This window comes from Gymnodraco acuticeps, unplaced genomic scaffold (assembly GCF_902827175.1).
Source record: "Gymnodraco acuticeps unplaced genomic scaffold, fGymAcu1.1, whole genome shotgun sequence".
Taxonomy (NCBI): domain Eukaryota; kingdom Metazoa; phylum Chordata; class Actinopteri; order Perciformes; family Bathydraconidae; genus Gymnodraco; species Gymnodraco acuticeps.
In genome coordinates, this window is record NW_022991920.1 from 633,529 (window position 1) to 649,471 (window position 15,943).

The 15,943-nt window shown below is 39.1% G+C and overlaps 1 protein-coding gene across 2 annotated transcripts in view; it reads left to right on the plus strand.

The window, feature by feature from the left end:
- The window catches only part of scara5 (scavenger receptor class A, member 5 (putative)), an 86,215-nt gene that overhangs the window by 32,586 nt on the left and 37,686 nt on the right, over positions 1–15,943 (plus strand). For both annotated transcript variants that reach the window (XM_034200168.1, XM_034200169.1), the window contains exons 4-7: positions 5,090–5,289; positions 9,266–9,444; positions 10,983–11,109; positions 11,837–12,005. In XM_034200168.1, the coding sequence (XP_034056059.1) occupies positions 5,090–5,289; positions 9,266–9,444; positions 10,983–11,109; positions 11,837–12,005 (675 nt within the window). The remainder of the gene's footprint in view (positions 1–5,089; positions 5,290–9,265; positions 9,445–10,982; positions 11,110–11,836; positions 12,006–15,943) is intronic.

A 15,943-nucleotide genomic window follows, 5' to 3' on the forward strand; every position in this document is an offset into this window, starting at 1 on the left:
GACATAATAAGAGCTGGTGACTGAAATACAAGGGCAATTACAGCTCTGTGGGTTGAGGAGAATAGTTTTCATTCGGTCAGTTTGTCTGTGTTCTTGTCTGCAGGATTATGAAAAAACTATAGGTCCAATTTTCATGAAAGTTAGTAGAAGGGTGAAGCAACGGCCAAAGAAGAAAACATTTCATCTTGGAGCTGATCTGATCAACAGAGCTTATACACGCATTTATTGTTCATTTGCAAGATTGGGCCTTTTTGTCTTGTAGAGGTCTGAGCTCTTCAAGTGCTTGAGTTTTAACTACATTATTGAAAGTGAAATCCAGCAGATATTCTGGATAAATCAATATGTTTAAACCCATTGCAATTTGAATAAAGCATAGTTTGCCTGTCTCTCTAAACAAATATATCCAGTAAATGTCTATTCTGTTAATTTAAACAATAGGTGAAGAACTTAAAGGGGACCTATTATGCAAAATGCACTTTTTGATGTCTTTTATACATAAATATGTGTCCCCGGTGTGTCAGGGAACTCACACAGCGTCAGAAAATAAAACCCTCTCTCTTTTCCTCCGTACCCAAATCTCTAAAAACGGGGAACAACGGAGCTGATCCAGATTTGCGTCTGATATGACGTAATATCTGAAATGTGGACCCACGGCCCAATCAGAAACGTTGCTATCAGAAACAATGCCCGACTGTTTTGGACGTAATATGGTCTGTGTTTACATTAGCATCGCTAACACTCAGAGCTAACCTGTACTGGAGAGAGCATGTGTGTGAAGAAGCAGGAAATTAAAAGGAACTCACCTTGTGGTATAACCAGCAAGAGAGAAAGCCTTTGAGCTCCAAACTGTTTCAGAGATAATCCTTGATAATCCATGATATGGCGTTTCATCACGGCAGTATTTAGTTTAGACAGTAGCTGCCGGGTCCCGCATAAGCTAGACCCCTCATTTTTTATTTTTTTAAGCTTTATACCCCAAATCAGCACTTTTGAAACAGGAAGTGAAATAGAGGGATATGAGGCATGGGTGATATGTTTGGTATTTGGAGCAAAACACTTCATAGACATGTTTTTTATATTTTTTTATATATCTGGGACCTATGCTATTGCCTAAAAATAGCATGATAGGTGACCTTTAACTTTAGCAGAATAAATTATATGATAAATGCTTTGTATGTTAGCCCTGGCAACTTGACAAAGTGATAATATGTCAGTTGTGTTTTTCTTTGCTGCCCCCTAGTGGCCAAAACGACTCTCTATTAATGCTTTAGGCCTGTTAGTGTGAAGCCTTAAACATGTTGGTTGCCTGACAGTGACCTCTGTGGTTTGGTTGATTGTAACGCACAGCTCTCCTTGTTAACAGAGCTGCAGTTCAACAGAAATCAATTAGTGGAGAGTGATGTCTAATGCTGATTGATTGTTCATTTAGGCGGTGTAGAGGAAACTAATGGAAGCGCGCGGTGGGAAATCTGTTCAAACGTGTTCTGGCAACAAGATATGATGATACGTTTATATGTCTTCACTCTAATGGCACATACTTGTTCCGAACTGTGAGAACCCACCGTCCTCAAACAGCGTGTGGTTAAGAAAATAGATTCTGCTCCAAACCCACACTGTGCTTCCCCTGAGCAACTTCAGAACATTTGGAAACCATGCATGGATTGCATTAACACTAAGCTCCGTGCAGCAGCTCCATCTGTAACAGAGAAACTTCCTCTGGAGGGGATTTCAGCCTTTTCATACCATTTACATGCACAAAAACCGGTATACCACACTTCATGAAAGGGAAACCCCTAAAAGCATAACAGGGCCCCTTTAACTTCCACAAAATAGATACATTATTATCAACCGTACAGCTGGAACTGCTACCCCCACGACCCGACCACGGATAAGCGGGAGAAGGTGGATGGATGGATGTTCAGGGGAAAAAGCACTGGTTATCTAGAACAAGATTAGCCCACTAAATGGTCTCTGCTTTTATTTGTTTTATCTTTTTTAAGCACCAGTACTGCTGGGAAGCTCCACTCTGGCATCATGTTCTGGTTGACCTTAAATGTGTGTGTGTGTTCTTCTGGAAACAGACCATCATTTAGCATTTAAGCTCCCTGTGTAGTGGAGAGGTTTCAGCTTATTTCGTTCTTCTGGTCATTAGAAATAACCCTAACACGCATAATGAGCTGGAATTGAGATGGTTTGTTTGCATCAGTGTGGCTTTGCAGCACTTTCCTTTCTCTGAGGTCATGCAGGCGTTCCTTGGTCATGATGTCAAGGCATAAAACCACACACACACTTATATCACTTTCCTACGTGTGTGGAAACGTAAACATTCAAAGGTTTTGTGATATCACGCTGTGAGGGCCATCAAAGTGTTGAAGAGCATGTGTGAAGGGAATTATCTGCTTCCTCACGTTTCCAGAGTTATTCCCTATTTTCTCCATCAGAGGTATTTTTTGCACACATTGGTCCCGTCTGTCCTGCTGAGAGGATGTCGTCATGCCGTAATGTTGAGGGTCTGGTTTCAAAATATCACCCGGGCTATCGAGTCGTTACCATGCAACTTGCTCTCAACATAACATGAAACCGAGGAGCTTTTTCTCATTGGGCACGGTGGAGAACAGAGAAAAGGAGAAGTGGCCTTTGTGCCAACGCCAAAAACAAGACAAGAAAGTTGCATCAGTAATATGTCTTCAAATGTGAGCAGCTAAATAAACGTGTGTGACTCAGATCTTGTGACCCAAAGCTCTCCACAAACATGTTTTCCTTTTCCGATTTTATCTTTGGTTTTTCGGATTTGTGTGTTTACGACTTTGCCATCCCAAAATCCTTCTCGATAATGTACTTAGGATTAAGTAGAACATTAGTAATGTGTTAAACTGGATCAGAACTTGTTTTCCCACGAACTCTTACATGAAAACATGTTGGTTTTTTTATGGTTTTTAAGGTTACATTAGCATAAAGCAAACTATAGATGATCTCATTGTTAGAAACACAACCAAAATAAATGTTTTTGTCATTTAATAAAGAGATTTAAGACAAATGACAACATGCTGGGAGTCCCTACTTGTGGAATAAGTACTGAGATCCTATTCTTTTGCAAAAACCACAAAAAAAACATTAAAAACTCTCAGTATTGTCAAAAGTAAAAGTATTCTTCTGCAGTAAATTGCCTCATGTCATGACCAATATTGATGAGTACTGATAATAATTTGTAGTTAAGTTAAGTAGTTTTCTTTTACATTTCTAGCAAGGTGGAACTATTTTTAGACACAAAATAAGATTGTTTAGTTGAAGGGTTCTCAATATGTGGGTTAGGCCCTTTTCAAAAGGTTCAAATAGGATCGTGAAATTAGTGATAGGGTAGAAAAGAAGAAAATGTGTATTTATTTGTTTTATACATTACCTTACATTGCATTTAGCTGACGCTTTTATCCAAAGCGACTTACAATAAGTACATTCGACTAGGAAGACACAACCTTGAAGAAAACAGAATCATATAAGTACATCAGGTTTCATAGAGCCAAACATTTCAAGTGCTACTCAACTGGCTTTAGATAAGCCAGTCCTTTATTAGTATATAAGTGCTTTATACTTTAATCATAACTTGTTAATATTTAGGAAAATGTTTCATCTTTAACACTGTGTTGCATTTTACAAGCTGATCATACGTTGTATTTTTATATGAAGTTTAAACCATACAGTAAGAAAAGTTGTCAAATAAATGTAGTGGAGTAAAAAGTACAATATCTGAGAGTATGCATAAACCTGTATAAAAAGTACCTCTAATCGCTCTGAGATACAGTTCTCCAGTGAAAAGCACTTACAGTAGTTACTTTCCATCTGTGGGAGTCCATACGTCATATCTTTAATATAGCAGGCTCTCTGCTGCAGGTATTGGACGAACAGCAACATGCAGGGGCCAATTTAAATATCAGCCAAAGTGAAGACAGAATGTCCACAATATGTTCTCAGTAAAACACAGAAAACCTCAAAGTGAGCCAGCCATGGAAAATGGTTTTGAAGTCGTAAAAATATTTAGGTAATCATTTAACAAAACAATACATTTAGAAAAGATAAACAACAGAAATTAGTGCAGATCGACATCTGCCCTGCATTAGAGGTTCTGGTTCGGTCCAGCTGACAGCAGTGATTGATAGTTAATGATACTTGATTTGGGGACTCAGGGATCAGTGAATCAACAAATCTCCAGAGTTGGCAAAAGTACACACATCCTTTACTCAAGTAGAAGTACAGATACTCGTGTTTATAAATACTCTGGTAAAAGTAGAAGTACTGACTCAACTTCTTTACTCAAGTAAAAGTAAAGAGGCTTTGAAATGTACTTAAGTAAAAAGTACCCATAACTAGCAGCTGTTTTAAAGAGTACCTGACCTCCCTTTATATTAATAGAACAATAATGTCATTGTTAGCTAATGAATGTTTCCATGCTGAACAACGGCAACATGACAACGTTTCCATTGGTCCCTCTTCTTTAGAGAAGACCAGGAAATGATGGATACACGGATCGTGTTCAAATCAATAGGCACGCAATGACTCTAAAGAATAATGATCACGTCACCAAACACACATTCAGACTAAAGGAACCAGCTGTTTGGAAAATGAGAGAAGTAGAAAGTACAGGTATTTGAGTTCAACATGTAAGAAGTAGAAAGTACAGGTATTTGAGTTCAACATGTAAGAAGTAGAAAGTACAGGTATTTGTGTTCAACATGTAAGAAGTAGAAAGTACAGGTATTTGTGTTCAACATGTAAGAAGTAGAAAGTACAGGTATTTGTGTTCAACATGTAAGAAGTAGAAAGTACAGGTATTTGGGTTCAACATGTAAGAAGTAGAAAGTACAGGTATTTGGGTTCAACATGTAAGAAGTAGAAAGTACAGGTATTTGGGTTCAAAATGTTAAGTAAAAGTAAAAAGTCGTAAGAAAAATAAGTAGTGGAGTAAAGTACTGATACCAGAAAGATGTACTTAAGTACAGTAACAAAGTATTTGTACTCCACTACTTCCCACCTCTGGGGATCAGTCAATCAACACATCTCTCACCCTCTCTTCCCTTTCTCCCCCCCTCCCCAGTCTCTCGTTCCCAGGTTTCCTCTCAGCACCAGCAGGTTCTGATGGAGAACGTGACCCGGATGTCGGAGCGCTCTCAGCGGCTGCAGCAGACTCTGGGCGAGCCGTCCACCCAGGCCGACCTGCTGGAGAACATCTGGAAACTGGAGAACCTCTTCCAGAACCACAGCGACTGGCTGCAGAGGCTGGAGATCCTCATCAAGGTAGGTCACAAGACTGAAAAAAGAAGCAAAACAAGAGATTTCACAGAGCAGGGTTCAAGACCTGGGAACTGTTACAGGAAATTAATAGATGACAAGATATTCAATGACAGTATGTAATAGAGTTTTAAGGTCCTAAATGCACTTTTTACTTTAAAGCGATGTGCTTTTCATTATTCCTCTCCAACAGCGACGGAAAAACAACTAAAGAAAAACTAAATAGTAATAATAATAAAATGTCTCCACTGATCTGTGTTGTAAGTGTGATTTCTGTTCGATTCCAATCGCTTTTTATAGTCAAAATCAGCAAATTGGCCGAGCTCCGCTACAACTACATGGGAGCGAAGAGGAGTGAGGCAGGGACGAGCTCTGCCTCACGTAAGCCCACAATAACTGTCTGGAGCACGGGCACTAATGTAGCGCGGGCACTTATTTTGTGAGCGCGCTCAAGCCAGTTACTGTGGGCTTACTGTACGTGAGGCACAGATGAGCTCTGCCCAGGGCCGCCCCTGGCCAACTTGGGGCCCCAAGCGACATTGTGAGATGAGGCCCCCCCCATCCGACAGGAGTGAAACACATTTTTTTGGAAACAAAGTAGGCTACTTATATAAATATAATTCCTGTTTATTATTAGTATCAACACAGTTACTTTTGTATACAGTGAGGTAAATGGTAAATGTGCATGTACGTCTGCATTTCCTGCCAAATAGCCTCAAAAAGATTAAAATATAATGAATGCAAATAAACTACTTCTACTAATAATAATAATCATAATCAATTCAATAATATAAATACTATATTATTTTATTATAATTTAGTTGTAATATAGTCAAGACAAAACATGCTTATGACATGCTCAAAAACTGATATTTCTTAAATCTGTATTCTAGTTCCCTCTGTCAGCAATGTATCAACAACTACACACACATTTCTCTCAGTATTTCTCTGTGTTGTGGTTGACATGATGATGACTGTTAGCAGTTAAGGGGAGAGGCTGAGCATCACCATGAAATGTGCAAATAGACATAAAAATGAATAAAAGGGGAAAAAATGCTCCATGTTTTTTATGCTGTAAACTTTAACTGTTATGTAAGCCAACTAGACAGACAGTGTATCTCTCTTCCTCCTGTACATTTGCAGATAAAAGGCATAACATACTTGAATCAATGTTAAATAAAGAATGCTGGAAATAACTGCATCTCCATTAGCCTGTATGCTCTGCAGAGACTGCCTTCTTCATGTCGTGAATTGCAGCTGATGTTTTAATATGACAATTGGCAATTTGACTTATACAACATTCGCAAGTTGTACATTTGACTCATACAATAACCCACCTTCGAGTGATGCTCTAGTTTCTTCATGTTTTGTTTTTTTCCCCTCTTCCTTGTGCCGGACTGAAACCATGCAGCCTGCGTGATTGGCCTGTAGGGAGGGGCGGCCCTGGCTCTGCCTCACCTCAGAATGCGTCACCCCACAGAAACTGGCTGGAAAGCTAAGCGCATGCCTGTTACCATCTCACTGTATGTCACCAATGTAATGTTTGTAGATCCCTTTATTACATTTATCCTCGCCATCCATAGTCTCTAAATAACTTATTTCACGTACAGGGCCGCCCCTCCCTACAGGCCAATCACGCAGGCTGCATGGGGCCCCGCCTTGCGCAGGGGGCCCCGCCCAGAGGGCCTCAGCTGCTGTGCGCAGTTCTCCGCTCAGTTCTCCGCGCACCCCCGGCTGACACGCGAGAGTGAGAGGTGAGAAGGGGAGCACGTCTGTAACCCGACACCGTTGCGATGAATTGACATCTGACCAATCACGGCTTTGATACGGCCACTAGTGCAGGTGAAGAGATGTCGGTGAAAAGACCGTTTCAGTCCGGCACAAGGAAGAGGGGACAAAAACAAAACATGAAGAAACTAGAGCATCACTCGAAGGTGGGTTATTGTATGAGTTAAATGTACAACTTGCGAATGTTGTATAAGTCAAATTGCCAATTGCCATATTAAAACAACAGCTGCAATTCACGACATGAAGAAGGCAGTCTCTGCAGAGCATACAGGCTAATGGAGATGCAGTTATTTCCAGCATTCTTTATTTAACATTCATTCAAGTATGTTATGCCTTTTATCTGCAAATGTACAGGAGGAAGAGTGATACACTGCCTGTCTAGTTGGCTTACATAACAGTTAAAGTTTACAGCCTAAAAAACATGGAGCATTTTTTCCCCTTTTATTCATTTTTATGTCTATTTGCACATTTCATGGTGATGCTCAGCCTCTCCCCTTAACTCCTAACAGTCATCATCATGTCAACCACAACAGAGAAATACTGATAGAAATGTGTGTGTAGTTGTTGATACATTGCTGACAGAGAGAACTAGAATACAGATTTAAGAAATATCAGTTTTTGAGCATGTCATAAGCATGTTTTGTCTTGATTATATTACAACTAAATTATAATAAAATAATATAGTATTTATATTATTGAATTGATTATGATTATTATTATTAGTAGAAGTAGTTTATTTGCATTCATTATATTTTAATCTTTTTGAGGCTAGTATTTGGCAGGAAATGCAGACGTACATGCACATTTACCATTTACCTCACTGTATACAAAAGTAACTGTGTTGATACTAATAATAAACAGGAATTATATTTATATAAGTAGCCTACTTTGTTTCCAAAAAAATGTGTTTCACTCCTGTCGGTTGGGGGGGGCCTCATCTCACAATGTCGTTTGGGGCCCCAAGTTGGCCAGGGGCGGCCCTGTTCATGTGTATATGATATTTAGGCCCGCTGGTCTCATCGTACAACGGCAATGAAAAAAGCACCTGGAGAGGCAGCCACAACCTCTGCCGCACTGAAGGGGGCGCAAGTGAGCCCACAGGTTCTTGTTGCTACTGTTATTCTACACAGAGGTAGACGCAAACAACAAACTAGACTTTTGTTTTGAAACTAGAGGGAGATAAGGAGGACTTTTACAAAAATGTAATAGAGATTGTTGTCCAGAAGGATAGCATGGACTTCATCTTCAAGTCAAGGTAAGACCACAATTGTAAAATGAACATGGGATCTTACTAAGAAAGAACAATCCAATATTTAGATTTGGGGTATCCTTTTGTTGAACAATCTGTTTAAAATGAATCGAAGCATCAGACTAAAAAAGCTTTTGAAAATAACAGAAACATTTCGATTAAGGTCAAAATATAATATTTGTAAATCTGACTCTGAAAGAGCCTCACCAGCCATGAACGTCACCGCACATCACTGCTCTCCAATCATTTATGCTCTATTGTACTTTTAAGTTAATCGTGTTTGTAGTGGCGATCGCTCATCAAAAAAGGCCACTCATGGAGGTTAGCAGTCAGAGTTCCCAACGCGTGTTGTGGTGAAGGATGAGGTCCACCATGACGTAATTTGTAATGCTTTATTTCTTTCTCCAAGGTTTAATGTTCTTTTACGACTCACGTAGGCCTATCTAAAATTAAAACATCACGCACACACTCAGACACAAACAATCATGGTCAACACGGTTGAAAAACGTGTGGCTTCCTCTCTAACCTCTCATCCCAGCTGATCACCTGTGCCCACATATATAGCTTAATTACCTCCTGTGCTCCCAGGTGCGCAGATTGGATGATGACGCGTTCACACACACATAGACAAACCCCGTGCACAACCCAAAGCAAATTGGCTCCAACAATGTTGCTTATATACATTGTTTTAGAGCAATTGTAGTACACAACAGGATTTTTTCTTGAATTTACGATTAAATAATCTCAGAATTATTATATTTGTTTTCATAAATGTACCACTTTAATCTCAGAGATTGTGCACATATTATTGGAGAAAAATAAAAGTGTTTTGGCATTACCCCCTCCCATGACTGTGTATGTTTTTTTCCAATGGACCTCATACACCATCACATTTCTAATTGATATTTATGATGAATGACTATTTCTGAATCCCTTTCACCACAGGGCCTGGAGGTGGAGCTGAGGAACCTCCAGTCTAACTCCCTTCAGTCGGAGGGCTACCTGGTGCAGCTGGACGACAGGTTGTCCTCCCTGAGCAGCTCCACCGGGAGGAACCTGACGAGCCTCAGTGTGGAGGTGACCCGAGCCTCCACCTGGCTCCACGACCAGGACCTCTTGTTCAGGTACAGCCCGAGGTGGGAAGTAGTGGAGTACAAATACTTCGTTACTGTACTTAAGTACATTTTTATGGTATCAGTACTTTACTCCACTACATATTTTTCTGACAACTTTTTACTTTCTACTTCTTACATGTTGAACACTAATACCTGTACTTTCTACTTCTTACATGTTGAACACAAATACCTGTACTTTCTACTTCTTACATGTTGAACACTAATACCTGTACTTTCTACTTCTTACATGTTGAACACAAATACCTGTACTTTCTACTTCTTACATTTTGAACACAAATACCTGTACTTTCTACTTTTTACATGTTGAACCCAAATACCTGTACTTTCTACTTCTTACATGTTGAACCCAAATACCTGTACTTTCTACTTCTTACATGTTGAACTCAAATACCTGTACTTTCTACTTCTTACATGTTGAACCCAAATACCTGTACTTTCTACTTCTTACATGTTGAACCCAAATACCTGTACTTTCTACTTCTTACATGTTGAACACAAATACCTGTACTTTCTACTTCTTACATGTTGAACACAAATACTTGTACTTTCTACTTCTTATATGTTGAACCCAAATACCTGTACTTTCTACTTCTTACATGTTGAACACAAATACCTGTACTTTCTACTTCTTACATGTTGAACCCAAATACCTGTACTTTCTACTTCTTACATGTTGAACACAAATACCTGTACTTTCTACTTCTTACATGTTGAACACAAATACCTGTACTTTCTACTTCTTACATGTTGAACTCAAATACCTGTACTTTCTACTTCTTACATGTTGAACTCAAATACCTGTACTTTCTACTTCTTACATGTTGAACTCAAATACCTGTACTTTCTACTTCTTACATGTTGAACACAAATACCTGTACTTTCTACTTCTTACATGTTGAACACAAATACCTGTACTTTCTACTTCTTACATGTTGAACACAAATACCTGTACTTTCTACTTCTTACATGTTGAACACAAATACCTGTACTTTCTACTTCTCTCATTTCCCAAACAGCTGGTTCCTTTAGTCTGAATGTGTGTTTGATGCGTGATCATTATTCTTTAGAGTCATTGCGTGCCTATTGATTTGAACACGATCCGTGTATCCATCATTTCCTGGTCTTCTCTAAAGAAGAGGGACCAATGGAAATGTTGTCATGTTGCCGTTGTTCAGCATGGAAACATTCATTAGCTAACAATGACATTATTGTTCTATTGATATAAAGGGAGGTCAGGTACTCTTTAAAACAGCTGCTAGTTATGGGTACTTTTTATTTAAGTACATTTCAAAGCCTCTTTACTTTTACTTGAGTAAAGAAGTTTAGTCAGTACTTCTACTTTTACCAGAGTATTTTTAAACACGAGTATCTGTACTTCTACTTGAGTAAAGGATGTGTGTACTTTTGCCATCTCTGGGTACAGCTTTATATTACAGTGAAGATGCTCATTTCCGAAAGATGAAAGTGTAACTGCATCACAATGAGGGCTGTAGAATTAAATAATATCTGTTTCTCTTCTCCTTCAGGGAAGCCTCAGGTCAGGTGAGCTGGCTGAGAGAGAAACTGGACGAGGTCAACTGGACGGTGGGAGCTGTCAATCACACCTTCAGCAATGACATCAGTATTCATCACCTGAAGATACAAGACTTACAGGTTAATCGCAACGTACACAAAACAGTCCTACACATTGATGTTGCATTCACATGCTCCTTGGATTTTAAGAACATTTGTGTGTTCTTGAGCTTTACGTGGTTATGTGGAAACAATATGGAGATACGAGGATCTACATCATACAAGGATTATGACTAAGAACTTTTAAACAGTGATTATTCAAGTTGTCATCCAAGTATACTGAAATAGTTTGATGTTTTATATTAGTGATTTTGTCCTAGACTTGTTGCAACATCACTACATTATCTAAATCCCTAATATACAGCTTGATATACAGAGTTAATGCCATTTTAAAAACTTTTTTTAACTAATGTAGCTCAACATACGATTAAAACCTGATACCAAATAGCAAATTACATGTTAGCATTGATATGCAAAAATGACATAATTAAATGTTATTACCATTGACCCAACATGTATTTTTGTCCAGTGATTTGCCACATTTATGAAAACTTTTTACAACGTTGATATTCAGGCTTGTAATTGGAGCATTCAAAGGAACAGGAACTTTGTTTCCCCTATGAAAAGACATAAATGCAGCATGAATCTACAACTGAAAAACATATGTTGTATAACTGTTGGAAGCACAAAGTCATCATTGATAAAGTACAGGAAATACACAATACTTTTAAGCTGAGTTTTACTCCTTACTGCAGCACACTGATGAAGACTGCAGCTGTTAACACTCCCTCTTCCTCCTGCTGCTCAGATCCAGATCAGCAACATCACAGAGGACACCAGCAGCCTTTGGGTGACCCACGTCCACACGGAGGCCGAGCTGAGGAACGAGATGGAGATCCTGAACACCATCACAGAGGACCTGCGTCTGAAGGACTGGGAGCACTCCCTGGCTCTGAAGAACTTCACCATATTCGAAGGTCAGTCAAGAAAAAAGATTCAGATCGTGGTTCTGAGGGCAAAAGAATAACGTTTATTTAACCAGCACTTGGCTTGATCCCAAATGAGGCAATTCAGTGTTTCTTTATGGCCTAAATGTGTCACAAGTCCAAGTACACCTCAGTCTAAATCCCCCCCTCAAAGTGCCCCTGTGGTTAGCTGTGTGCGTGTCGAATAAACATTCATTTCCTGATCTGCAGGTCAAAAGGCATCAAGATGTCGAAATTCTAACTTTTTTTAAAAATGTCAGCGACAGATCAAGAAAGAACTTGTGCATGGGCAAAAACTATCAACATGAAGGACAAACAAAAGTCGAATGTTCAATGAAGACACCTTCACGTTTCAGAAGTTCAGTGTGCAGCTAAGTAGAAGAGTAACACATGACAGACATGTGAACGCATCATGAACCTTACCTGGCTGTTACTATTAGAAATTCCTTTGGATGGAAAATGTGTTTTTCAAAAAGATAGTGCTAGCGGGCCTGAGCTAATAGATGTTTGCATTGTGATTGAATAAAAGCGACCATAGCACTAAAACATGATTTAACACCGTGTGATTAGTAACCCGGGGTGTAGAGAAACTCTGAATGTTCTTCCTCCAATCTGTTGGGGTCTGATTAGTCCCGACATGGTACAAGTCTCTCTGCCCGGGCACCAAATGACTCCCCTGGCTTAATAAAATCAGAATAGGTATGCTGATGTAATGCTGGCAGGGGACTCAGCCCGTGTTGATTGATGGCAACTAAAACCGAACAAGACCCCTGATTGTGCGTCTGCTTCACATGTGGGTGGGATGCCGTTGCTCCCAAACCTGGAAACAATTGTGGGTTAAATTTAGACGAAGCATCCAGGGTAAAAAAACCAGCTCTGTCATTAGTTTTATCTCAGCAGCCCATTTGTTTGTTGTTAGCTGGCAGTCACCTTAGCCAAGAAAAGTTTTACATGTCTATCCATGTTTATTCTTTCTCTGTTGTGTTCCCCTCTCCTTTTTACCATTCCTTCTTCCCCTCTTTTTTCTTCTTATTCAGTTTATTTGCATTTAATTCCTCTGTGACTCATGCCACACATGTTACTTGTTGTATTATCAAAAGACACATAAGAAGCTGTTTTAAAATCTGGCCTGGAGACTTTTACTTCTGCAGGTGGTAGATAGTCCTGTGCTTACTGACGGATAATAAATCACATGATCAAAGTCATCCTCAATGTTGTGGCTTATCAGTAAACCTTTGGATTTCCAGAGGCAAAATGTCACACTTCATATTTTAATGTAAGAACTCTATGCTAAATGCTAAAGGTGTCTACACACACAATATGTATTTTTCTTCTCCCAAGCGTATTCCCAGTGATTTATCCAGGTTTGGCCAGAAAATGACACAACTCCAAACAAGTCTCCTTGAAATACGTATCTTGACATCAAAGGGTTTTAGTGACACGTAGAGATTTTGGATTGAAGATCTGTTGTTGCTGAAAACTGCTGATGTGAGTTTTTGCTGAGTTAGTCATATATTGTGAGCCGATCAAAGCCGAGGCCTGGAAACATTTACAGCCATCGGTGTCATCTGATGGCAATTAATGTACATTTTGAGTGTCGTGTTTGCTTTGCTCGTTAAGGGTGCTATAGCTCAATGGCGCCTGGCACATTGAAGTCTTATGTATTTGTTGATTTTCATTTGCTACAATTTTATGCATTTTAACAAAAAGATAGAAAGCGCAGGTCATCCATTTCAACGATTTCCTTCATAGATAGTGTCAACTTTCAGTACGTCTAGATTCCAACATCTTACTGTCCTCAGGAAATATCATAACTTAAAATGTCTCTAAGGGTCAATAGGTAAATAAAACATATTGTCTTATATCCAGGTCAATACTGTAAATGTCTCAATGTAACAGTATCTGTCCAACCAAAGCACTCTGCTCTAAATCCCCTCAGGATAAATCACTTTTAAACACAGCCCTGCCCTCTTACATTAGGGACATACATTGAACAGGTTAGCCTCCTTATGACCACAGTGTTGTCCATCTGTTCTCTGTTAAATTGACTGTATTCTCGAATAACTTAAACCTTGATAATGCCTTGCGTCCTTCGTCATGGTGATGTATTTCAACAACCCCCGTCCTTATCTTCCCTACATCTGACATACGAAAATACAGACTCACTGCCCTGTTGCTCCACCCGATATTAGATTGACTGAATGTTGGACGGAGGCGCCTGAACTCGACACTAGTGTTGTACTCTTGGATTCAGCACTGTCAGATGTTCCTGAAGGGGCCGCTGGGCTTGTTATTGTTGAAGCACTCTCAGCTGAATGAAGACATAGGTCCCGGAAAGCCAAGAGATTAATAATGTGAAGCTGTGCTAAAACAAACTATTTTGAAGGACGCAAGTTCATCAGGACCACCAGGGTGAACTGTCTTTACCAAAGCTGAGCGAGACAGACACACTTATATATCTTTAAAAAGTAGATGATTTCCAGACAGTATTTGATCTATGTAAAGGTTGGAGTGGATGTGTTCAGCTTTCTCTCACTGCTGAAAGAAACATTTTGGGTTGTATTTATCTTTGGCTACTCCTATAAGAGTTTACAACAAACAATTCTTGAGATGGGTTGTGGTACGTTAACTCCCCTGTTGCTGCTAAATCCCTTTTCGTCAATTGGCATGAACACCAACACACACATTCACAGCCCAATACTTACCCTTCAAGCCACATTTTAGCCTCCTAGGGAGAAAACTGACCGCAAATCAACAATTACCTCATAATATCCAGGGACTTTTCACACGGAGAGAAAGCATGTACATGTTGAGAGGAAACTGCATTTTCAAAAAACCACCCGTACGAACAAATGCCAAACTTCATTGCATCTCATCAAAAGGTGTTAGTCTGTGGAATAACTGTAACGATGCACTGAAATATTGTACAAGTCTATCTAAACTGAAAGTATTATTTAGGAGCCAAATCATTAATGGTTATGAACAGGACCTGTAAAATCCCATTTGTTGTTATTTCTTGTAATTGTAAAAGTAATTTCTTTCTGATTGTTTTGTAAAAAAACAAAAAGCAAACAAATTAACATGATGACGATGACCTAATATTTTATTTATAAGAAAAATATATGCTAGAGGGGGTAGGACCAGAAAAGTATTTTTTTAACAAGAGAATTATTGTTTTTTTTTTGTTGTACTTTGTTATAATTATTAATTTGAGTGAGAAGGAAAAAAAAAATATATATATATATATTATTGTTGTATGTTTTTGTTTCTGACATGTTCAATAAATTGACTTAAAACTGTTGCCTCCAAAGGGTGGGGAACTTTTTGGCAACGAGTGACCATAGAGCTGCTTGTTGTAGATCAAAGTAAGTAGTAGACTAACATAAATTAGAGAACTACAACATCTCAATCAGTGGGACGATGACGTACCATGTCTACTTGGGTCCCAAAATGTGTGTTCGACCTTTTCTGACCTGAACATATCTTATTCTCATGTGTTGAATGGATTGCCATGAAATGTTGTGCAGAAGTTCACGGTCCTGCTGACCTTTGTGAACCTCTGACAATTCAACTCGCTCCCACAGCAGGTCATGGTTTCAGTTCTCCATTGAAATATCTATTACATTAATTGGACAAAACATTGTGCAAGCATCACATTCCCCTGAAGGACATTGGATGCACAAACTAGCCCTTATTAAATTAACTCGTGTGCCCAATAAAGTAAAAACCCAATACCCAGAAAACCTGACTCCTAAACGTTCTAGTAATAGACACAAACACTTGCATGAAGATCTTTTTATATGTATCACCTTGTTGCGTTTAGATTGTTGCCACATCTGTTGTATTGTTGACTGCTGAAGACCATAGATCTAAGAAGTCCAGTCAAAAGTGTGCAGAGGCTCAATGTTAAGACTGAGGACCAAAGGTTA